This window comes from Rutidosis leptorrhynchoides, chromosome 2 (assembly GCF_046630445.1).
Source record: "Rutidosis leptorrhynchoides isolate AG116_Rl617_1_P2 chromosome 2, CSIRO_AGI_Rlap_v1, whole genome shotgun sequence".
Classification (NCBI taxonomy): Eukaryota; Viridiplantae; Streptophyta; class Magnoliopsida; order Asterales; family Asteraceae; genus Rutidosis; species Rutidosis leptorrhynchoides.
In genome coordinates, this window is record NC_092334.1 from 621065242 (window position 1) to 621092011 (window position 26770).

General features: G+C 32.0%; 1 protein-coding gene across 1 annotated transcript; it reads left to right on the top strand.

The window, feature by feature from the left end:
* Nucleotides 1–20977: 20977 nt before the first annotated feature.
* LOC139893553 (ubiquitin-conjugating enzyme E2 7-like) lies at nucleotides 20978–25277 on the top strand. The gene is made up of 6 exons (XM_071876722.1): nucleotides 20978–21129; nucleotides 21255–21357; nucleotides 22042–22139; nucleotides 22255–22355; nucleotides 24325–24402; nucleotides 25038–25277. Exons 1-6 carry the CDS (start codon nucleotides 21075–21077, stop codon nucleotides 25113–25115), a joined length of 513 nt encoding a protein of 170 aa, XP_071732823.1. The 5' UTR covers nucleotides 20978–21074; the 3' UTR covers nucleotides 25116–25277.
* The last annotated feature ends 1493 nt before the right edge of the window (nucleotides 25278–26770 follow it).

Sequence of the window (26770 nt, forward strand, 5' to 3'; positions counted from 1 at the left end):
TTGCAGGCAGTGAATTCTTTGTAGGTGCATCCTACACGATTTCCTGTATTGCTAGATCCAAGGTTATTGTTGGTATGTAGCGCAGCCTGTACTGCGGCTATGTTTGAAGCTAGAAAAGTACGGAATTCCTCTTCATTCATATTCACAGTGTGTCGAGTAGTCGGTGCCATTTCCTTCAAAATAGTCAAATGGATCAAGTTAATCATACAGAATATTAAGAGTAGTTAATAGTATTTCGTAGCATAATATGAACTCATTTATAAAAGCTTTTTCTTCATATTAGCGTTTTATAAGTTTAAATTCGGGTAGTACCTACCCGTTAAGTTCATACTTAGTAGCTAATATACAATTCAACTACTACAATTCTATATGAAAAACTGATTATAATAATAATTCGCGTTCAAACTTTTATACAATATTTTACAAACTTACAATACCGCTTATTTTACATTGTAACGACCCGGAAATTTCCGACCAAATTTAAACCTTAATCTCGATAGATTTCCGATACGATAAGCAAAAACCTTAATGTTGAGTCTAGAAAGTTTGAAATCTGTATTCGGATAACTAGTTACCCTTTGACCAAGCCTGACGATTCACGAACAATTATGTGTATTAGATATATAATACTTTATATGTACGTACTTGTTTTGATATAATTTTATTGACAAGATTAAGAGATAACATGATCTGATACATTGAATATTTTTATTATTAATACGTTTATTAGTAATAAAACTAATTTAATATAAAAATTATAAAGTTATAAAATATCTAGTAGAATAATTATAATCTCTATCTTATCAATTTCATCACAGTATGAGATTTGTTTTCCTGTCTCTTGTTTTAGTACAAACTGGAATCCATTACAGTATAGAATCAAATTCTAATATCCATCTATTTCTTCTTTTATCCTTTCCCTCTTGTTGTGTGATTCCACCTGTCTTAAATTTGTTATAGGTCTCAATCTCAAATGTCTATATATTATATCTCATACAGTATTAAAAAAAAAAAACACACAACTTTTGAGAGCTATCTTTCCTTCTTGTGTTTTTGTTTCATGAAAACCATTTCCGTCAAGAACCAAAACACTTTTCTCCTTCATGTACAACTAGAACCATCAATAAATCACCACTAGTCGACCCGGCTACAATAAACCCGACACCACCATTCGTTTAAACAACCCCCTACCACCTTGAAACCGCCTTCGATTACCATCGAATCCACAACCAATCTTGTTGTTCACATATTATCATTTCTACTCCTACTTCAGTTATACGATCAACCATAACAACCATCACCATTCTTTATTATTGAACCACTTCACAAACGCACTTAACCTTCTTTCTTTCACCAAATCTAGCGAATACCATCATTTCCATCGGTCTACTACTTCTTCGATCATCTACACCCACACCATAACCATATCAATCTCTATTATCATCTATTTTGATGACCAACACAAACCCAAAACCTCTTTGTTTTAGTTGTATCCAAATTGAAACCCACAACCAACACCTTTATCAACAACACCACACCATCTCTCTCTCTCTTGTTTTCTCTCTTTCTCTTCGGTTTGTCGCTGGAACAATCGGGAGAAAACTACCACCACTGCCGTGTTTTGCTGCTATCTCGGTTCTTCTTCTGACTGATATTATCTTCGCAGTATTAAGGTAAAATCCCCATAGTGGCGTAAGATATAAAACTGAGGGAAACAAATTATAGTTCACTAGGATTTGGTAGTGGGATGTTATTATAATGGTAGGGACAAGAATTTTTGCTAAACCACTACCTCTTGTAGTTGGATTCTAATGACAGCACAATACACGTGTATATGTATAAAATAACTATAGAATGGATCCTAAGTTGAGTAGTGGGGGTAAAATATAATATCCGCAAATATTTCCCTTTCGGTTTAAAATTCCTTCTAGTGACTAGAATAGGTTATAGGGTTGATATTGGTTTGAGTTTGGGCCGTAAAAGATTAAAAGATTTTGTTGGGCCATGATCCAACTTAGGCCACGTTGTTAGACTGCTGCTATGCCGTGTCCTGCGGTTATTCGAAGATTCAATCGCCACATGGTGTATCACTTTAATTGTGCCGTTTTATATTACAGTCCTCCATAAAACAAAGCAAGCAATAAACAACAACATCGAAATTATGAAGAGGTAGCACATGATGAAGATTATGAATATAATAACAACAATAATATACGTATACACTAGGATGATAGATGATGGTAAGGATAAAATGAATCGTGAGTGGTTTGTGGTTAACAAGATTGGGTCGTGAGATTTTTCTAAAATCGATTGGCCTGCTTAAAAGATTTGAGCCACTGTGACCCGTTAAGATTGAAGAAGAAGAAAAAGATGCAGAAATATTGGTTTAATAAATTTAAGTTGGGAATTAAAACAGAAAGTAATAGGTAGCGTAATGGTTTGCAGTGTGTTGGTTTATTCTAGAGGTTGTGGGTTCAAAACCCGGCAGTGACGCACACTTGTTATTTTTGGTAAGGTATAATTTAATTATTAAAACCATATTATTATTATTAATTAACACTATTATTATTATTATTTCTAGAATTAGCATTATTTTTATTGTTATTATTTTTATTATTATTATTTCGAACACTAATATTATTTTTTTTTTACCATTAGTATTATTAATTATTAACATATCAAATAAAGATTTTCTATATATAAAAAAAAAAATATTATTTACATAAAAAAAAATATAATTATATTAATAGGTTTATAACAAATACTAATTATCCATTTAAAAAATAAAATAAATAAATATAGTTAGTTTAGTTATTAATGAAACATACAAATAACTAAAATAACAATTAATGATAATAATATCTAAATTTGTTTGATTACAAGAATATGTTTTAATAAATATACGAATGATATAGGTTCGTGAATCCGAGGCCAACCCTACACTTGTTCAATGATGTTATATGTATTTTTACTACAAAATACATTAGGTGAGTATATAGTCCCACTTTTAAACTCTAAATATTTCGGGATGAGAATACATGTATTTTATGTTTTACGTTATGGACACAAGTAACTGAAAAATATATTCTACGTTGAGTTGTACCACTGGCATACTTCCCTGTAGCTTGGTAACTAATATTTACAGCGGTATTGTAAACGCGAATCCTGTTGATAGATCTATCGGGCCTGACAACCCCAACCGGACTGGACGACCAGTATTCAACGGTTGCACAGTACTTCGTTTTGTGACTACACTTGGTACGGTGTAGTAAGATTTCATAATAAAGGGAATATGCGACGTGATTAAATGTTAAGTATGGTTACCAAGTGCTCAACCACTTAGAATAATTTTATTAAAATGTTTACATATGAAATCTTGTGGTCCATAGTTATTACGCTGCTAGCATCAAACCTATATATCTCACCAACTTTATGTTGACATTTTAAAGCATGTTATTCTCAGGTACAAATTAAGTCTTCCGCTGTGCATTTGCTCGTGTTTAGAACATTACTTGAAGTCGATCATCGCAATGGAACCAGATGTTGTTGATTTCGTCCAGGGGGATAAGGACGGGTCTTCACAGATGGTATCAGAGCGTTGGTCTTAGTAAACCAGGTCTTGCATTAGTGTGTCTAACTGTTAGTTGTTTAGATACATTGGTGGGTCTGGACTTTGACCGTGTTTGCATGTCAAAAGTTTTGCTTATCATTTTAGTCGGAAATTATCTGCTTATCATCCTTAGGAAATTGCTTGCGTATCATTCTCAAGTCTAGACACGTTCTATTGCATTCAGTGCATCGATAGTGTATAGATGAAATTCATATTTTAGCGTATCTGGTAATTCATATCTTAGCGCATCTGTAGACCTGCCTGACAAATGCCATAGGTTCTTATGTAGTCTACAAAATCCTTAGTGTTATATATATATAGATATTCTATGTAATTAGAATATCATCCTATATTCGAAAATTATTTCACATCGAAGAACTATTCCATTCATCGACTTTCTCTTGGCAATAAACCCGAAAGCACTTACCGGCGAACCTGTTCGAGAAACCATTTACCCTCTCATTTCTAGAAATATCCCGTTACGATTATATATTATCCTATATTTCAAATCCTACTCACCCGCTCGTTTCAATCGTCAATCATCCCGACATAATATAAGAAGTTAACGAACTACGTGATCGAGTAATGGCTTTGGAGAATCTGGTGTGGAGACACCAGCAGCAGCACCAGCAGCATAATCCGTACCACCATCATCAACGCCGACAATACTCTTATCACCCCAACCACAATCACGTCATAAATCTCAACATCACAATCTGTACCTCGAATATCAACATTACACGCCTCAATATCACCATCTGTACTTCGAGTATGAACTTCGTTCTACACATCGATCTACATCGACTATCTTCGCTTTACGTATCATTCTACCTCATTTTTCCTCGTTCGACATGGTGATTATGTAATTTCTAAAGTTTTAGAGATTATGTAATCTAGTATTAACGATAAATCAAATGTGTTTTTGACTCATTAAATCCATAATTACATATTTTCATAAAGATTGTAATTTAAAAAAAAAAAAAAAAATTCTTTTGTACAAACTGTTAATAATGAAAATATTTTAACGGGTGGGTGGTACCCAAGGAATATTTAAAATTCACATTAACAAGTTACACTGTACATTCTTTGAATTTGATTCAATGGTCATTTACTATCCTACTTACAATCACCGACATACATATCCGTTCATCACAGAATAACCATTTCCATTCAAATTTCATATTTGGATTTTTACCTATACGAATCCAACAAGTGGCATAAAGAAGAAACATTGGACAAATTAAAAATTGTTAGAAACACACGAATTAACTAATTAAAAATCTGTTAAGGATTCCACGCTAACTGTTCCGGCTAACTGTTCCCAGCTAACTATTAACATTTAATTTATCGCAATTTACATTCTCGCAATTTTATTTATCGTCATTTAATTTCTGTTATTTATTTTTACGCACTTTAAATAACGGGACACGTATGCAAGGTTTCGACTTATCATATCGACCCATCTATATATATATTTCGGAACAACCGTAGACACTCTATATGTGAAGGTGGGAGTTGGCTATACAGGGTCGGAGTTGATTCCAAAATATATATATACTTTGAGTTGTGATCGACACCGAGACCGGTACACGGGTCACGATACGTATTATTTAATTCGAATATTATATATTAAATTATATATGAATCATTGAACCATCGGACTATTAGACTGCTAACTTTGGACAATTAAAATGAATTAAATTAAAATATTGATTATAACATATGAAACTAAATAATTCTTCAAGCTTGCCACTTGATTTCATCTTAAACCTCATCTGTATCTCGACAATTACAATGCGTGTTCAAATCTTTCATGATTCTTGAAAACACCTCGATCGAGAAGTTGAACCAACCGCATCTCGTCTACGGAAAAAGATTTATGCATACAGTTATGCACCTGAAAAACTTTCGAAACCGAAATTATAGTTAAAACCTATCCGCGACAAATTCCTTATTATTCATTAGCCAAAAACAACCATACAGTTCCTTTTCAAGAATTTAATTTTGTCACAGCTCCACTTCGACTCCCCAGAAAGATTACTCTTATTATAACCTCGATATTTATACATCATCCTTTCGCCATCATTATCAGAGAATCTTTTATATTTCACAACATCATCAGCAGATGTACCAGTAACTCGTTATCACTTTGGCGAAATCCGCAATCTGTATTTTGAAAATCTCGTAGAAATTCTCCCAGTTGTACCGAAAATGTCTATCCCTAAGAATTTCATACGTCGAATGTGAAGTTTCTGAAAAACACCCTTAACTACGGACTAGTTCTTGAAATGCTGATGAAACAGTAAAAACTGTAAGCGACTTTAACAGTCAAAAGTTTGACGATAAAGTACAGTGTGTTGGAAACGCTCAGAAAAATAGAAGAGGTTGGAAATGAGCAAAATATGAAAGAGGCGGTGGATAAATCTCAAGAACTGAACCTGCTTTCAAAGGATTCAAATGATTCAGTGCCTGCTGAAATCGTTAGTGAAAACTCTACTTCTTAATCTAAGACATTCCAGATAATATTCTTCATCGTCATCTTATTTTAGATATCTTCATATCTTCCGTTACATATATTCTCCATATATTGAAGATATTTTCACAACTACTCTTATCTGAGATCATGTATCTCCCCGTAATATCTGCGTTACAACATAAAAGAAACTGTGTTAGTTTCTAAATTCTGAAATCTTCAAGTTCAAAATATGAATGTTTTGAAGTAGTGTTGGGAACTGATGCATGAATTAGTATAATATAATGAAACTTGATCAACTTCATTATATTACAGTAAGTCGTGTTAAGTTTCTAATGGAATGTGATGATTCACAGTACCATCATCATGTGCCATGTTACACGGCTCTTACATTCTATCTAAATTCTAAAAATATCAAGAAAATATTTCTTGATAATTCGGTCTTTTCCAGGATAAACTGGTAATTTGACAAATCAAAATCGTTCTATTACCATTTCTTTCTTAGAGCATTAGCTATGTTTATTTTGAATTTCATACCTACAAATTTCGGACCATTGCTCGCTTGACTCGAGGACGGAAAGAGGAAACGAAGGAATAAAGCTTCAAAAATAGAAATTGGAGTATAAATCGCAGCAAATAGGAGAGAGCATTAACTGTGGATGACAATGATTATAGAGGACAGAAGTAGGGACATCGAAGAATAAGGGAAGATATAAAACCCAATAACCACCCAGAAATTTCAAACCGTGTATATCAATGTATATAACAATATAAAGACATGGGAGAACTAGAAACACTATTTAACACAAGAGTATCGTAGAAGTAAATAGAAATTTTCGGTGATAGATAGAAAAGAAGAATTACAGATACGAAAGTTAGAAGTATATCAAGGATCGGAATGGGATGGAGCATACTGACGAATGTTTTAAAGTATGGAGCGAGGGGGAAAGAATAGAAGGTGTGAGTTGTGGAAATAAAGAAACAAAGGGAATGGATTTATAGTAAAATATATCCGACAGAGAAATCGAAACAGATTTCCGCATTAAATCAAAGAAGATCTCGATCGCCAAAAAATCAAATCTTATTACGTAAGATTTTCTTTAAATCCTTAAAAACGGAAATCAATCATAATCACGTCATCGGTTAAAACGATTCCATATTACACATTTCATTCTTTTGTGATAGCTTCACTCGTACGCTTCACGTGATCAAACCGTTTTATCTATATCTTTCAATAATGATAAAACTTCATGATTACCTCATATTCGTCATGAAAACATTCCTATTGTTATCCATGACAACCTCTATCAAATTTCGGGGACGAAATTTCTTTAACAGGTGGGTACTGTAACGACCCGGAAATTTTCGACCAAATTTAAACCTTAATCTCGATAGATTTCCGACACGATAAGCAAAAACCTTAATGTTGAGTCTAGAAAGTTTGAAATCTGTATTCGGATAACTAGTTACCCTTTGACCAAGCCTGACGATTCACGAACAATTATGTGTATTAGATATATAATACTTTATATGTACGTACTTGTTTTGATATAATTTTATTGACAAGATTAAGAGATAACATGATCTGATACATTGAATATTTTTATTATTAATACGTTTATTAGTAATAAAACTAATTTAATATAAAAATTATAAAGTTATAAAATATCTAGTCGAATAATTATAATCTCTATCTTATCAATTTCATCACAGTATGAGATTTGTTTTCCTGTCTCTTGTTTTATTACAAACTGGAATCCATTACAGTATAGAATCAAATTCTAATATCCATCTATTTCTTCTTTTATCCTTTCCCTCTTGTTGTGTGATTCCACCTGTCTTAAATTTGTTATAGGTCTCAATCTCAAATGTCTATATATTATATCTCATACAGTATTAAAAAAAAAAAAAAACACACAACTTTTGAGAGCTATCTTTCCTTCTTGGGTTTTTGTTTCATGAAAACCATTTTCGTCAAGAACCAAAACACTTTTCTCCTTCATGTACAACTAGAACCATCAACAAATCACCACTAGTCGACCCGGCTACAATAAACCCGACACCACCATTCGTTTAAACAACCCCCTACCACCTTGAAACCGCCTTCGATTACCATCGAATCCACAACCAATCTTGTTGTTCACATATTATCATTTCTACTCCTACTTCAGTTATACGATCAACCATAACAACCATCACCATTCTTTATTATTGAACCACTTCACAAACGCACTTAACCTTCTTTCTTTCACCAAATCTAGCGAATACCATCATTTCCATCGGTCTACTACTTCTTCGATCATCTACACCCACACCATAACCATATCAATCTCTATTATCATCTATTTTGATGACCAACACAAACCCAAAACCTCTTTGTTTTAGTTGTATCCAAATTGAAACCCACAACCAACACCTTTATCAACAACACCACACCATCTCTCTCTCTCTCTTGTTTTCTCTCTTTCTCTTCGGTTTGTCGCTGGAACAATCGGGAGAAAACTACCACCACTGCCGTGTTTTGCTGCTATCTCGGTTCTTCTTCTGACTGATATTATCTTCGCAGTATTAAGGGAAAATCCCCATAGTGGCGTAAGATATAAAACTGAGGGAAACAAATTATAGTTCACTAGGATTTGGTAGTGGGATGTTATTATAATGGTAGGGACAAGAATTTTTGCTAAACCACTACCTCTTGTAGTTGGATTCTAATGACAGCACAATACACGTGTATATGTATAAAATAACTATAGAATGGATCCTAAGTTGAGTAGTGGGGGTAAAATATAATATCCGCAAATATTTCCCTTTCGGTTTAAAATTCCTTCTAGTGACTAGAATAGGTTATAGGGTTGATATTGGTTTGAGTTTGGGCCGTAAAAGATTAAAAGATTTTGTTGGGCCATGATCCAACTTAGGCCACGTTGTTAGACTGCTGCTATGCCGTGTCCTGCGGTTATTCGAAGATTCAATCGCCACATGGTGTATCACTTTAATTGTGCCGTTTTATATTACAGTCCTCCATAAAACAAAGCAAGCAATAAACAACAACATCGAAATTATGAAGAGGTAGCACATGATGAAGATTATGAATATAATAACAACAATAATATACGTATACACTAGGATGATAGATGATGGTAAGGATAAAATGAATCGTGAGTGGTTTGTGGTTAACAAGATCGGGTCGTGAGATTTTTCTAAAATCGATTGGCCTGCTTAAAAGATTTGAGCCACTGTGACCCGTTAAGATTGAAGAAGAAGAAAAAGATGCAGAAATATTGGTTTAATAAATTTAAGTTGGGAATTAAAACAGAAAGTAATAGGTAGCGTAATGGTTTGCAGTGTGTTGGTTTATTCTAGAGGTTGTGGGTTCAAAACCCGGCAGTGACGCACACTTGTTATTTTTGGTAAGGTATAATTTAATTATTAAAACCATATTATTATTATTAATTAACACTATTATTATTATTATTTCTAGAATTAGCATTATTTTTATTGTTATTATTTTTATTATTATTATTTCGAACACTAATATTATTATTTTTTACCATTAGTATTATTAATTATTAACATATCAAATAAAGATTTTCTATATATAAAAAAAAAATATATTATTTACATAAAAAAAATGTAATTATATTAATAGGTTTATAACAAATACTAATTATCCATTTAAAAAAAATAAAATAAATATAGTTAGTTTAGTTATTAATGAAACATACAAATAACTAAAATAACAATTAATGATAATAATATCTAAATTTGTTTGATTACAAGAATATGTTTTAATAAATATACGAATGATATAGGTTCGTGAATCCGAGGCCAACCCTACACTTGTTCAATGATGTTATATGTATTTTTACTACAAAATACATTAGGTGAGTATATAGTCCCACTTTTAAACTCTAAATATTTCGGGATGAGAATACATGTATTTTATGTTTTACGTTATGGACACAAGTAACTGAAAAATATATTCTACGTTGAGTTGTACCACTGGCATACTTCCCTGTAGCTTGGTAACTAATATTTACAGCGGTATTGTAAACGCGAATCCTGTTGATAGATCTATCGGGCCTGACAACCCCAACCGGACTGGACGACCAGTATTCAACGGTTGCACAGTACTTCGTTTTGTGACTACACTTGGTACGGTGTAGTAAGATTTCATAATAAAGGGAATATGCGACGTGATTAAATGTTAAGTATGGTTACCAAGTGCTCAACCACTTAGAATAATTTTATTAAAATGTTTACATATGAAATCTTGTGGTCCATAGTTATTACGCTGCTAGCATCAAACCTATATATCTCACCAACTTTATGTTGACATTTTAAAGCATGTTATTCTCAGGTACAAATTAAGTCTTCCGCTGTGCATTTGCTCGTGTTTAGAACATTACTTGAAGTCGATCATCGCAATGGAACCAGATGTTGTTGATTTCATCCAGGGGGATAAGGACGGGTCTTCACATACATAAAGCATGAAATATAGCACACAATAACTTTGATACAAGATAGTTGTGGAGATAATTCTAGCTAGTACACAAGTCGTTCAGCAAAGGCAATAAAGACACGTAATTCATACGTCCAGAAACAAGTCATGCATTCTGGTTTTACTAGGACTACTTCCCATCCTTGGTCTTGTGGAACATAACCATTATGGCCGTTGATAAGACAGCGTGTTGTAACGTCGTCAAAGGGACGAGGGTTACGTAATGACCAACAGTCTCGTAAAAACCTAAAAACCTCATTTCTTACCCCAATTACCGACTCCGTCACTTGTGGGAACATTTTGTTTAATAGTTGTAGCCCGGTGTTCTTTTTCTCACTTTGGTGAGAAGCGAACATTACTAACCCGTAAGCATAGCATGCTTCTTTATGTTGCATGTTAGCCGCTTTTTCTAAATCATGAAGTCCTATATTCGGATACATTGAGTCAAAATAATTTCTTAACCCATTGCGTAAAATAGCATTTGGGTTCCCCGCAATATATGCGTCAAAGTAAACACATCGTAACTTATGGGTTTCCCAATGTGATATCCCCCATCTTTCAAACGAAAGTCTCTTATAAACCAAGACATTCTTGGAACGTTCTTCGAATGTCTTACAAACTGATTTCGCCGTAAATAGTTGTGCCGAAGAAATCTGACCGACTCTAGACAAGATTTCATCAATCATGTCTCCGGGTAGGTCTCTTAAAATATTGGGTTATCTATCCATTTTGTGTTTTTATACTGTAAAATAGACAAGAGTTAGATTCATAAAAAAAATACTTATTAATACAAGCAATTTTTACATATATCATAAAGAATAAGCACACTATATTACATATATTACACCACACGAATACAACTATCTTATTCCGACTCGCTCGTTTCTTCTTCTTCGGTTTTGGTTCGTTTTGCCAAGTTTCTAGGGATATATGAGGTTCCCCTAATACGAGCTGTCATTTTCCACAACGGTTTAGAAAAACCTGGTGGTTTAGAGGTTCCCGGGTCATTGTTACAACTTAAGGGCTTCGGGGGTTGACGATACATATAAAGTTCATCGGGGTTGGAATTAGATTTCTCTATTTTTATGCCCTTTCCCTTATTATTTTCTTTTGCGTTTTTAAATTCAGTTGGGGTAATTTCTATAACATCATAAGAATTCTCGTCGGAATCCGATTCATCGGAGAATTGGTAATCCTCCCAATATTTTGCTTCCTTGGCGGAAACACCATTGACCATAATTAACCTTGGTCGGTTGGTTGAGGATTTTCTTTTACTTAACCGTTTTATTATTTCCCCCACCGGTACTATTTCCTCCTCCGGTTCCTCCTCTTCCGGTTCTGATTCTTCTTCCGGTTCTGATTCTTCTTCCGGTTCCTCTTCGGGAACTTGTGAATCAGTCCAATATATATTCGACTCTTCATTATTATTAGGTGAGTCAATGGGATTTGTGCTAGAGGTAGACATCTATCACACAATATCAAACATGTTAAGAGATTAATATATCACATAATATATACATGTTAATAATATATAGTTTCCAACAAAAATGTTAAGCAATCATTTTTAAAGAAAACACGGTCGAAGTCCAGACTCACTAATGCATTCTAACAAACTCGATAAGACACACTAATGCAAATTTTCTGGTTCTCTAAGACCAACGCTCTGATACCAACTGAAATGTCCCGTTCTTATTGATTAAAAACGTTCCATATTAATTGATTTCGTTGCGAGGTTTTGACCTCTATATGAGACATTTTTCAAAGACTGCATTCATTTTAAAACAAACCATAACCTTTATTTCATAAATAAAGGTTTAAAAATCTTTACGTAGATTATCAAATAATGATAATCTAAAATATCCTGTTTACACACGACAATTACATAATGGTTTACAATACAAATATGTTACATCGAAATCAGTTTCTTGAATGCAGTTTTTACACAATATCATACAAACATGGACTCCAAATCTTGTCCTTATTTTAGTATGCAACAGTGGAAGCTCTTAGTATTCACCTGAGAATAAACATGCTTTAAACGTCAACAAAAATGTTGGTGAGTTATAGGTTTAACCTATATATATCAAATCGTAACAATAGACCACAAGATTTCATATTTCAATACACATCCCATACATAGAGATAAAAATCATTCATATGGTGAACACTTGATAACCGACATTAACAAGATGCATATATAAGAATATCCCCATCATTCCGGGACACCCTTCGGATATGATATAAATTTCGAAGTACTAAAGCATCCGGTACTTTGGATGGGGTTTGTTAGGCCCAATAGATCTATCTTTAGGATTCGCGTCAATTAGGGTGTCTGTTCCCTAATTCTTAGATTACCAGACTTAATAAAAAGGGGCATATTCGATTTCGATAATTCAACCATAGAATGTAGTTTCACGTACTTGTGTCTATTTTGTAAATCATTTATAAAACCTGCATGTATTCTCATCCCAAAAATATTAGATTTTAAAAGTGGGACTATAACTCACTTTCACAGATTTTTACTTCGTCGGGAAGTAAGACTTGGCCACTGGTTGATTCACGAACCTATAACAATATATACATATATATCAAAGTATGTTCAAAATATATTTACAATACTTTTAATACATTTTGATGTTTTAAGTTTATTAAGTCAGCTGTCCTCGTTAATAACCTACAACTAGTTGTCCACAGTTAGATGTACAGAAATAAATCAATAAATATTATCTTGAATCAATCCACGACCCAGTGTATACGTATCTCAGTATTGATCACAACTCAAACTATATATATATATTTTGGAATCAACCTCAACCCTGTATAGCTAACTCCAACATTCACATATAGAGTGTCTATGGTTGTTCCGCAATATATATATAGATGGGTCGACATGATAGGTCGAAACATTGTATACGTGTCTATGGTATCTCAAGATTACATAATATACAATATAAGTTGATTAGGTTATGGTTGGAATAGATTTATTACTAACTTTCACGTAGGTAAAATGAGTAGTTTTTATCAATCTTGTTTTACTCGCCATTTCTTCGTTTCTAATCCGTTTTGAGTGATTCCAGTGGCCACGGTTTCGTATTGAACTTAAATTTATGAATCTAAATAGAAAAAGTATAAGTTTATAGTCGGAAATACAAGTTACAAGTCATTTTTGAAAGAGGTAGTCATTTCCGTCGAAAAACGACATCTTGATGAACATTTTGAAAAACATACTTTCACTTTGAGTTTAACCATGATTTTTGGATATAGTTTCATGTTCATAAGAAAAATCATTTTTCTAGAAGTATAGATTTTAAATCAAAGTTCTTCTTAGCTTTTAATTATCCCAACCAAAACAGCCCCCGGTTTTACTACGACGGCGTATATCCAGTTTTATGGTGTTTATCGTGTTTCTGGGTTTTAAATCATTAAGTTAGCATATCATATAGATATAGAACATGTGTTTAGTTGATTTTAAAAGTCAAGTTAGAAGGATTAACTTTATTTGCTAACAAGTTTAGAATTAACTAAACTATGTTCTAGTGATTACAAGTTTATAACGTTGAATAAGACAGCTTTTTATGTATGAATCAAATAATGTTATGAACATCATTACTACCTCAAGTTCCTTGGATAAACCTACTGGAAATGAGAAAAATGGATCTAGCTTCAAAGGATCCTTGGATGGCTTGAAAGTTCTTGAAGCAGAATCATGACACGAAAACAATTTCAAGTAAGATTTCCACTCGAAATAAGATTGTTATAGTTATAGAAATTGAATTAAAGTTTGAATATGATTATTACCTTGTATTAGAAATATAACCTACTGTAATTAACTAAGGTTTCTTGATCTTGGATGATTACTTGGAATGGATTTAGAAAACTTGGAAGTAAACTTGCAATCTTGGAAGTATTCTTGATTTTATGAAACTAGAACTTTTGGAATTTATGAAGAACACTTAGAACTTGAAGATAGAACTTGAGAGAGATCAATTAGATGAAGAAAATTGAAGAATGAAAGTGTTTGTAGGTGTTTTTGGTCGTTGGTGTATGGATTAGATATAAAGGATATGTAATTTTGTTTTCATGTAAATAAGTCATGAATGATTACTCATATTTTTGTAATTTTATGAGATATTTCATGCTAGTTGTCAAATGATGGTTCCCACATGTGTTAGGTGACTCACATGGGCTGCTAAGAGCTGATCATTGGAGTGTATATACCAATAGTACATACATCTAAAAGCTGTGTATTGTACGAGTACGAATACGGGTGCATACGAGTAGATTTGTTGATGAAACTGAACGAGGATGTAATTGTAAGCATTTTTGTTAAGTAGAAGTATTTTGATAAGTGTCTTGAAGTCTTTCAAAAGTGTATGAATACATATTAAAACACTACATGTATATACATTTTAACTGAGTCGTTAAGTCATCGTTAGTCGTTACATGTAAATGTTGTTTTGAAACCTTTAGGTTAACGATCTTGTTAAATGTTGTTAACCCAATGTTTATAATATCAAATGAGATTTTAAATTATTATATTATCATGATATTATGATGTACGAATATCTCTTAATATGATCTATATACATTAAATGTCGTTACAACGATAATCGTTACATATATGTCTCGTTTCAAAATCATTAAGTTAGTAGTCTTATTTTTACATATGCAGTTCATTGTTAATACACTTAATGATATATTTACTTATCATTTAATATAATTAACCAAGTGTATCAATATCTTAATATGATTCATATGTACCTAGTAAGACGTTATAACGATAATCGTTATATATATCGTTTTCGAGTTTCTTAATTTAATAGTCTCATTTTTATGTATATAACTCATTGTTAAAATACCTAATGAGATACATACTTATAATAAAATCATGTTAACTATATATATAACCATATATATGTCATCGTATAGTTTTTACAAGTTTTAACGTTCGTGAATCACCGGTCAACTTGGGTGGTCAATTGTCTATATGAAACCTATTTCAATTAATCAAGTCTTAACAAGTTTGATTGCTTAACATGTTGGAAACACTTAATCATGTAAATAACAATTTCATTTAATATATATATAAACATGGAAAAGTTCGGGTCACTATATAACTGTCAACACAAAGGTTGAGTGAATTATAGGTTTAATATTGCAAACAATATTTAATGTAAACCATAAAAATTTATGTTTGAAAACATAAAAACTCCTTTTTGGACCACAAAATTATATGCTAGAAAACATATAAAAACATTATTCCATTTACCGTGAGCCACCTGGTAACCACTTAACCATTTATCTACCCTTGCCAAACACAATAAATAATATACACCGAACAAGTGTATCTACAACAAATTACGAAGTACTAAACATTCCGATTATAAATTGCTAGCGCGACTAGCTCGAAATGGGGTTGTCAAACCCGATAGATCTATCCGTAGGATTCGCGTTCACCAGTAGAAACTAGTGATTACAGTTACCAGACTAGGGAATATTTTTGTTCAACTCACAATGAATAATTTTAACCAACTTCCACATGTGTCCAAAATATAAAATAAATTGCATGTATTCTCATCCCAAAAGATTTAAAATAGAAAAATGGGACTACAACTCACCTTAATAGCAAACGAAGTAACCACACAAAAATGCGAACAGCAAACGAAGTAAAGTGATCAGGAATGATCACAACGCCGACCTATAAATAAAGCAGGTCGATATAAATAACTAACTTAGGTCAAGTCTTAGTATGATAGCTATTGTACATGTTGCAAGTAGACATAGAACAACACTCAATATGCATCGGTTTGATCGAAACAGTGTACGGACACACACTTTCTATTTTTAGAAAGTTTCTATTTTTAGCAGGTTTCCATTTTTGGAAAGTTTCTATTTTAGGAAAGTTTCTATTTTAGGAAAGTTTCTATTTTAGGAAAGTTTCTATTTTTGGAAAGTTTCCATATTTAGAAAGTTTCTATTTTTAGAAAGTTCTAAGTTAGGAAAGTTTCCTTATTTAGAAAGTCAACAAAAGTCAACTGAAAGTCAAAGTCAACCGAAAGTCAACTCAAAAGTCAACCTCGGTCAAACATAGTCAACATTAATTTTAAAAGTGTAAGTTGTAATAATAATATAAGTTATAATGTTAATTAAAGTTAAATATGTATAATTAGGTCATAACATAAATTAAAATGAATTATTAAGGTTAACATAAGTTTAAATGATATATTTAATATAACATAAATATTTAATTAATTAATTAAATATTAGTCATAATATAAGTATTATTAATTAATAATAAATTTTAAATCATATCATAAGTATTATTAATTAATAATGAATTATTAATCATATCATAAGTTTCTAATTATAATTATTAAATCATAAGTATTTAATAATTAAATTATAATTAAATAATAACTAAGCCTTATAATAATTAAATAATTAATTAATCCTTATTATAAGTCTTATTATAATAATTTCATAATATAAGTTTAATACTTATCATAAGTATTTTCCATTAATAATAAAAGTATTATTAATCATAAGTTTAATTAAAAGTTTAATTAAATCATAATTAATTAAAAAATGATATAATAAATATATCATAAGTCTTAAATTAAATTAATTACTTTTTATATCATAAGTAATTTATTAATAATGAAATTCATTATTTTTATCATAAGTCATAATTAAAAACCATAAGTTTTAATTAAAAGTTTATCGGGTCATAACTTGAGCCCCGGGAATCAGTTTTTGGCGAGCCTTATATACATCTTCGCCTAACCAACCCACCTGACACCTTAATGTGCTCAAGAACATCCCAAGAACAGTCACCAAGTCGTGACTTACAGCCCTTAATCAGTTTGGGCCTTTAATCCGCTCAAAAACGTGTTTTAGTCATAACGGGTGATCCGTGGCTCGGATTTCGATGACCCGAACATGAAAGTTCATCCCATCATCAATCCTAACACACTAGTACACCCTAAATACTCTAAAAATGGTCATAAAGTCAGTCCACACCTGGTTCAATTCGTTTTTATATTTTAATTTCAATTAAACACCATTTTAATCATATCTAGAGCTCCGGGAATCGAAATAACATGAATCCGGAGTCTAAAATTAATTTCTTGATGAGAGGAAATCATCTAAACACTTTAATTTCACTTTTATATCAGTTATGTTCTCAGAAAATAACAAACAAACCGCTGTCCCAAATCAATCAAACCGAAAACATATATAATCGAGCATTTCTACGCATACAATCAACAATACAATAACAATTAATCATCATCATACTATTAAAATAGACATCAAATATAGAAAAATAAAGAAAAATTAAAAGTTCTAGGGTTAGGGTTTATACCCTAATCAAGAAACAATTGGTATGATCGCGTAGAGAACGGAACGAGGAACGCGTTGGTGTTAATTGATTGATGATCCAAGTAATAAAATTGGTTGATGAAGATGATATTGTGGGATGATGGTGCCGTCGCCAAAGGGAGAAGGAAGAGGGAGGAGAGCAAATTAAATTTAGGTTTTTAATTAAAAGTGGAAGTGATAAAATTAAAATGCCAAAAAAAGAAAATGGGGAGTATTACTCCCTCCCCCCTTGGAATTTCGGCTGAATAGGGGTGTGTGGAGTGGGCCCTACTAGCCTAAGTTGCTAAGTGATTAATTCCTGATGGCCCGAAAGCCCGAACGAGTCCCGAGACGCGAAAACGCACTTACGCGATTAAAAATCCGGAAAGATAATAAACGCGCGATGAAAAATAAATATAAATACCCTATATAATTATATGACCTTAAAATATCATATTTAAAATAATTAGGATTTAAATATCCCAAAAACGCGACCGTTGGTTTGAAAACCGAAAAGATTCGCCGGACAGAAATCCGCGACACGTAGAAACGTACGATTTAAAATATGAATACAAATATTCATTTAACACATAATAATTAATATATTATTACAAAAATAATAATATAGGTCATAGAAATGACGTGGCACGAATAACAGTTAACGGCCATTAAATAATTAACGGTAAAAGATAACGGAAAAAGTAGGGTCGTTACATCCACTCTCTCTAAATTGACTACAATCTCTAAAGATTCGACTCTACACTACTATAAGACAACAGAAGAAAACAAAACTCAAAAACTTAAAGTGCATTGAAATTTTGGTGTGTGTTGGTATGAAGGCTTAATCTCCGTTTAACTTGGCCATCGAGTTTAACTTGGCCATCGAGCATAACTTGACCCCCAAGCACGACTTGGCCACGAGCTCTTCTTGTCCTCCAAGCACACCTTGCTCTTTAAGTCCACATTGCTCTCCAAGTTCACATTGGTCTTTAAGTTTACAATTTTGAACCTTCAACAATTTAAGAAAATTGAATTAATATATAACAAATCCTCCCTTAATTCAAATTCCCTAAATTTCAATATCACCAATGTACGTAGATGTTTCCACGACGACAACTTCAAGATCCTCATCTTCATGCTGCTAACAGTATCTCTAATCCAAGAGATAAAATTTGCATCCATATCGAACATTGTCTAAATCAACAATCATTGCCATCAACCCATCACAGACAATCATAATTTTTAATAAAATTATCATACTCCATCATAAAAAGTATCACACTTAGAATGTCTCATTCTAAGAATTTCACCTCGGCACATGTTGAACAACTAGGTGAAACCTTATGGTGCAACTTCCCCGTTTGGCTTTCCCAGAAGTTCCATCGGCTACAATATCAGTTTCCATCACACAACTTGCACCAACGCCAAACTAGTGCCCATGTGTAATTGTGAAACCACTAACGAACATCCATATCCATGGTGGCGTGGGCACACCATGAGGATGGCATGATTTTGGAGGAATTCGTCATTATCCGTAACAACGGAGACATCATTAGTGCCTTTGGATCCATTTACTAAATTAGATTCACCTGAACAATTAACCCTTACATGACCAGTCTTCCCGCACCTCTGGCATACCAGATTCTTTCCGGAGTATTTTTTCCTCGTATCTGTACACACCAGTATTGTACCTTCTGATGAAGAGACACTATTGCCTTTCAACCTTTTCTCTTTATATAGGAACTTGAAAGGTACATCTTCAAACTTTAAAGTTTATGACTCGTACATTAATATAGGTTTCGTGTGTTCATAGGATGATCAAAGAGATGATAGCAGCCACAAAGCTTTATCTCTGTCATCAACTTCAACTCAAATGGCCTCCAGTTTCGAAACAATATTATTAAGAATGCTTATATGATCAGAGATTTCTGCACCTCCATTAATGCGTAGAGTATGGAATTTCTCCTCGAGATACAAACGATTTGAGATTTGTCCTGGTAAAATGCTCCAACTTATCTCAAAGCTCCTTGGTTGTTGATAACCCATGCACATTTGCAAGAACGTTCTCTGAAAGACACAAACGATTTGCATTTGCCGCTATTTGATGTATATCATCTCATTCTTCTTCATCGAACTTCCTGGTTCCGCCAAAATCACCGCTAAATACAAAGGTAGGTTTACCCTTCAAAGCTTTGTGTAATCCGGACTGAATCGACACATCTTTGACTTGAACTTGCCACAAGCCAATATTGATTCTTCAATCAAACTTCTCTGTATCAAACCTCATTGGAATAAACTTTGACATCGTATAACCGAGACCTTCGTCAAACCTGACACTCTAATTAACAAATAAATGGTCAGGCATATCTATCGCAGAGGCAAGATCCTTTTAATACTTGATCGTTCTAAAAATTCAACAATCAAGTACGTTTTCACTTTTCACACTGACAGGTAATTTGTGGCGCAAATATTGTATAAACGCGTTATATGACTTCGTAAATTTTTTTTACTTTTTCAGAAAGTATTAATCATGTCACATCAAGCAAGATTACGATTATGTTAATCACATGGTGTATAAAATGTTTCAAGGTTTATACCTATAATACATTTTTTTTTTTACTCCGCATGTTGTATAAAATAAAACCAAACAACCTTGTAAAAGATGAGCCAAAAAACGCCCTTATATTGCTAATATAACACGAAGCAAATCCTTGTGACAATGTGATAAACAGATAATACCAATACCAATATTATAATTTTCAAAATTATATCACTCAATCCAAATGATCTCCATTTAATATCTTAAACTCAAATTCAAATTTCAAAACTACCAACATCTACAATCAACCAATTATTATAAATAATTCATCCATTCAACCTAACTTTTCTAAAATGATAAGGTCAATCAAATAAGAAACAATTTTTTTGTAAATAAATAAATAATAATAAAACTTAGTAACCAAAATACATGATAAAACTTGTTAATAGTAATAATATTCCATCCTAACCCAAACACTTTAAAATTTTAATTGTAACCATTATTATTATTATAAATCAATCAAACAAGGGCTTACGCTAAAATCCCTTTTATTTTTCTCACATCGGCCTCCATTCTTCAATCTTCGTCATCCATGGCATCTCCATCTCCATCTCAAGCAAGTCTCCTTCTTCAGAAACAACTCAAAGGTTCTTTTTTTAAACATCTCAATTCTTGCTTTCTTTCTTAATTATATTTATAATTTATATTTGAATTTTATATAAATAAAATATATTATAATTAAATGATGTTGATCCGTTATTTGTTTGAATAGATCTTTGTAAAAACCCTGTTGATGGATTCTCCGCTGGTCTTGTTGATGAAAGTAATTTATTTGAATGGAGTGTCACTATTATCGGACCGCCTGATACACTATAGTGAGTTTCTTTATCTTTTTTGTTATAAAGATTCAATCTTTTTGTTGTTTTGTGTTTAATTGGGGATTTGTTTATGTGGGTTTAGGTTAATTAGGGTTTTGTTTATTTGGTTTATGTAAGGTTAGGGTTTTTAGTTACTTTTTTCTATTAATTGAATTGAATTTCTCTCTTTTATGTCAATTTCGTTGTTTAGTATAAAAGTTTAAGAAGATTTTTTCTTTAATATGTAGAAAGATTGAAGCTTGAAATATGAATGAGTAATATAATTGGAATTAGTTGATGATTTTGGTCTTGTTAGTCTTGGTTTTGCATGTATCAAAGAATGTTTTAAGTACGGAAAACGTTTATGCTACAATCGTCATGAAATTACTGATAAAGTTAAAGCATTGATTGAAGGGTTTGAGTGAGTTTTAACAATCATGGATAAGAATGTGGCGATCTGATAAGGCGATGACTAGATTTGGTGCCGTTTAATACACACCAGCTATGTTTTGTGGGTAGATGAGGAAGCTCGATCACAAAACTAATAATCATACTAATTATAATATAATTTGGAGTTTGTTTATCAATTTTCAAATTTGAGGCTTTTGCATTGACCTGATGTCTACATTTAATGGTTTTTTATGTTTAGCGTATGAAATTTTCAAGATTTACTAATGGAGTATATGTTTCTTATTCTTGAAGTGATGGTGGATTTTTCAATGCTATAATGACCTTCCCACAAAATTATCCAAACAGCCCTCCAACCGTACGATTTACCTCAGAGGTTTGGCATCCAAATGGTTAGTAGGGCGCATATGTCTCACATTTTTGTATCATCGAATTCTTTTTATTCATAAATACCTAACATCTCATCGAGTATATTTGAAGATATGGTTTTGTTTTTGGGTTGTACAGTTTACCCTGATGGCAAGGTTTGTATATCGATTCTTCATCCACCTGGCGATGATCCGAACGGCTATGAGCTTGCAAGTGAACGCTGGACGCCAGTTCATACGGTATCTCATTTATTGTTCTATCGAATATTTGTTGTTTCTGTGCATTTTAGAGTGTTTTAATGTCCATTCGTGCATATGATTTTAGAAATGAAAAAAAAAAGCTTGTACAACGTACCAACTAAGATATGTTTCCTCACTCGTCTTTCTTTCGCCGTGTTCTCGAGTTTTTTTTTTAAGTGGAAAAGAATATGATAGAAAGGGGAAGAGAGAATAAGGATAGGAAGGAATGTAATATAAAATAAGATATGTATATTCTCGAATTGAAAGGATGGTAAAGGAAAGAAAAAGTATCCATGTCTTTTTATTTTACTATGCATACTCCGTACTGCATAATCCATTTTTTATCCATTTTTTCATCCATAGCAACGTGCTTTTGATGTGTTGGAGCTTTCAAGATATTTCTAGGTGTAAACCGAGTATATTTACATATATTCATTTACTCCATATTATTTGAATATGGATTATCACGGAGTGCAGTATAAGTTTACTTCTCAACTTGTAACCTATTCTCGAATTGAAAGGATGGTAAAGGAAAGAAAAAGTATCCATGTCTTTTTATTTTACTATACATACTCCGTACTGCATAATCCATTTTTATCCATTTTTTTATCCATAGCAACGTGCTTTTGATGTGTTGGAGCTTTCAAGATATTTCTAGGTGTAAACCGAGTATATTTACATATATTCATTTACTCCATATTATTTGAATATGGATTATCACGGAGTACAGTATAAGTTTACTTCTCAACTTGTAACTTTCAAGAGTTCTAAGGTTTTCAAAATATTGTATGTTTTGTGGAACAAGAAAATAAATTTTGTGGGCTGTAGGTGCAACAACAGTAGGGTAAATAAGTATATAATGGTAATTATACAGATATATAGAATGTTTTCCTTTTTAATCTGCCCAAATATGAATGGAAAGCATTCATTGATAAAAAGCCTATTACAATCCACTCCTCTCCATTCCTTTCATTCCTAAATAAAACTCGAGAATCACCTTTATTAGTTTTCTTCTGAATTCCTTTCCTTTCTGCCGTAAAAAAAAAAAAAACTTGAGAATGCAGCATTTGTAAAAAACTCAGCTTTTACTGTAATCAACAAACTTGTATCAAGTTTTTTCAATGTTACAATCACTTGTAGTTGTGTATAAATTTGAAACCTAACAATGACTGAGAAACTATTTAATGATTTGTATATTAAATATATACAAGCAAATACTTAACGGAATTTGTAATGCTCACTGCCTTCTAAGTATGGCCACTGTTTTTGTAATGCTCACTGCCTTCTAAGTATGGCCACTGTTTTAGAGTACGAAGAAGAAAGAATGAGTGATCAACCTTTTATCCATCTTACTTTTCTTCTTGTTGCCATATAAATGCGACAAAAACTATTATTTACAAGAATGTAACTGGTATTTTGACCAAAAGTACGTTTTTTACCAAGTAAAATGTCTCTTGTGCATTTCCATCTCAATATTTTTCCAAGTTCACCAATTATTGCTAAGTGTAATGTTTATTCTCAACATAATTTGCCAAAAACCAATAGTGAGTCTGTAACATAAAGTGAAGTGTGTGTCAAACAATATGATCAGTCTTTGAATGAGTTTGTTTCCTTACTTATTATTGTTTCTCTTAATAGAACATAGTAAATAAACATTTGTTAAAAAAAATAGCAGTAGTCTGTTATAAGAAGACAAGCCACTGTAGGCTGATCAAAGTAGACTCAAGTGGTTATAAGTTTTAACCTTTTAAAGAGCTTTGTGGGCAGGTCAAAATGACCCATTTGACCCGTTATCAAACATGCTTTAACCAATCAGTTAGCCTATTTTTCTTGTATACGTAATTTTTATTCATTTTTTTAACAGAGTCTTGCTTGTGTAATTTGCGAGTGTTCTATTCTTGATATGTGTTTCCTTCATAGGTATTTTAGAGGACTTTACATTAGTTGATTAAGTATATTATCTTTGCAGGTAGAGAGCATAGTCTTGAGCATTATATCAATGCTTTCTAGCCCTAACGACGAGTCACCTGCTAATGTGGAGGCCGCGGTAAGAATTATATATGGATTTTTTTTATTGCAAATTGCTTAAATTGTAGGTTTACATTAGTTTTTAGTGGAATATATAGAGTTTCAGTATCTGAGGAAGGATCCAACTTTCAGTATTTTGATAAAAGATGCAACCTTTCTAGTTTTTAAATTAGAGCAATCTAACTGCATTGATGTGTCACTCATTTTGACCATGCTGACTTTTTCTTTGATTTGATGATGATGTTTTGAGTTTTGACTAATTAAAATATGTTAAATTTTGCACGAAAGCTTTTGAAAAAACCTTTTTTGGAGTGAGATGTATTTATTGTATTCCCCTTGACCGAAATATGGCCAAACTATATATGCTTATTTCCAGAGGCGAAGCCAGGATTTACGGATAAGGGTGACATTTCTCGAAAAGTAAATATCAATGTAAAAATTAAGGGCTGTTGGAAATTATAATTAGGGGATGTTGGCCATTAATTTACAACTTTTAATACACTATAATAGGCATATTTGAAGAGTTGGGGTGACAAAGCATCCACATGCATATTGCGTAATTTACTTTTTTACACATTGTTGTTTCAACTGCATGGCGCATCAAATAACCTAATTTTCGTTAACATTTTTTAAATATGAATGTCACTGTTTCAGAAAGAATGGAGAGACAGAAGAGAAGAATTCAGGAAGAAAGTTGGCCGATGCGTGAGAAAATCACAAGAACTTATGTGAAATCCAAGTGGGGACTCCTTATGGGTGATTTGGTCTGTGTCGAATTGTGATGTTACGTTTCTTATTTCATATATTCGTTTCCCACTCTTGTTTTCCTTTTGTTTACGTAATGTTATGACGACCTATGAAAACAGAGTTTCAAAAATGTCATTTTTTGGACTATTTTTATGTTCCTGTTTGGTCTGCTTGTGAGATTCATTGACTTAGTATTTCAATGTTATTGTGTTTTGTTCTTGAAATATTTCAACGACTAGACAATGAAAAAAAAATCCTACTTGGTGATCAGCAACTTATCAACTTTTTTTTTTGTTATTTTTGTGACACAATAGTCTTTTAGTCTGGAGTATATGAATGATTGTGTCACTTTTTTGAGATTGAGTTTTGTCTCTCAATTTGCCTTTTCGTTTTACTTACAGGCCAATATATATGATATGCTAAGGGAACAGGGGTATGATGCCTGTTAAACGAACCCTTGAGACTTATACGCATACTCAATTATATAGTCTTATTCTAATAAATATATTTATATTTTCAGTTTGATTTTTGCAAAATTAGACATCTCCTTACAATTTCACTGGTGTTATAAAAGTAATAATTGGATGATAATTTTATTATTATTATAGATATTGCATAGTATATTTTTTTGAGTATAAATAGGTGTGTTGAGTTAGAGTTTATTGTATGTATTTTTTGGTTAACAAAAACACTCTCTCTCTCTAGATTCCAAATGCCACCAAACTCTCATTGTACATTTTTCTATAAATAAAAAACCAATTACTCATACCTTTTGTTCAACCTTTGTTTTCTCCGTTTTACAGTATCTCTATCTCTATATACCTTCTACAGTCAAGAACCACTAAAGATAGTTATAAGCCTACTGAATTATAACACGTTATCAGCACGATTATCTCAACATTTATACTAAATATGGTTGGCTCTGCCACCTAACTAATATATGGTCGGTTATACCACCTAAATGATATATGGTCGACACTGTCGCCTAATTTACATTTATGTTATCTAACATTTATTTATGTATACTAACATTTACATTTATGTTATCTAACATTTATTTATGTATACTAACATTTACAGTTATGTTCACTAACATTTATATTTATGTTATTTAAGATATATATGGTCGGTTATACCACCTGAATTATATTTTCTGTAATCTAACTCTTATTAACATCACTAACATTTATATTTATGTTAATAAGACCTCATGATTGTACGCAACACGTCATTTGACAACACGGTACTTTATGTACGCAACACGTCATTTGACAACACGGTACCATGGGTCGAGATTAATTCCGATCAATACGAATACGATGGGGTCTTTATATGTTATCTAACATTTATGATTACTTATGCAATTAATCATTATTTATTTCATGCATACTAATGTTTATTCTTAAATTTATAATCTTAAAAGTTAAAATAAAAAAATAGTTTGTATTTTTATTAAAAGTAAATCTTAAAAGTTAAAATAAAAAAAGTAGTTTGTATTTTTATTAAAAGTAAATCTTAAAAGTTAAAATAGAAAAAGTAGTTTGTATTTTTATTAAAAGTAAATCTTAAAAGTTAAAATAAAAAAAGTAGTTTGTATTTTTATTAAAAGTAAATCTTAAAAGTTAAAATAGAAAAAGTAG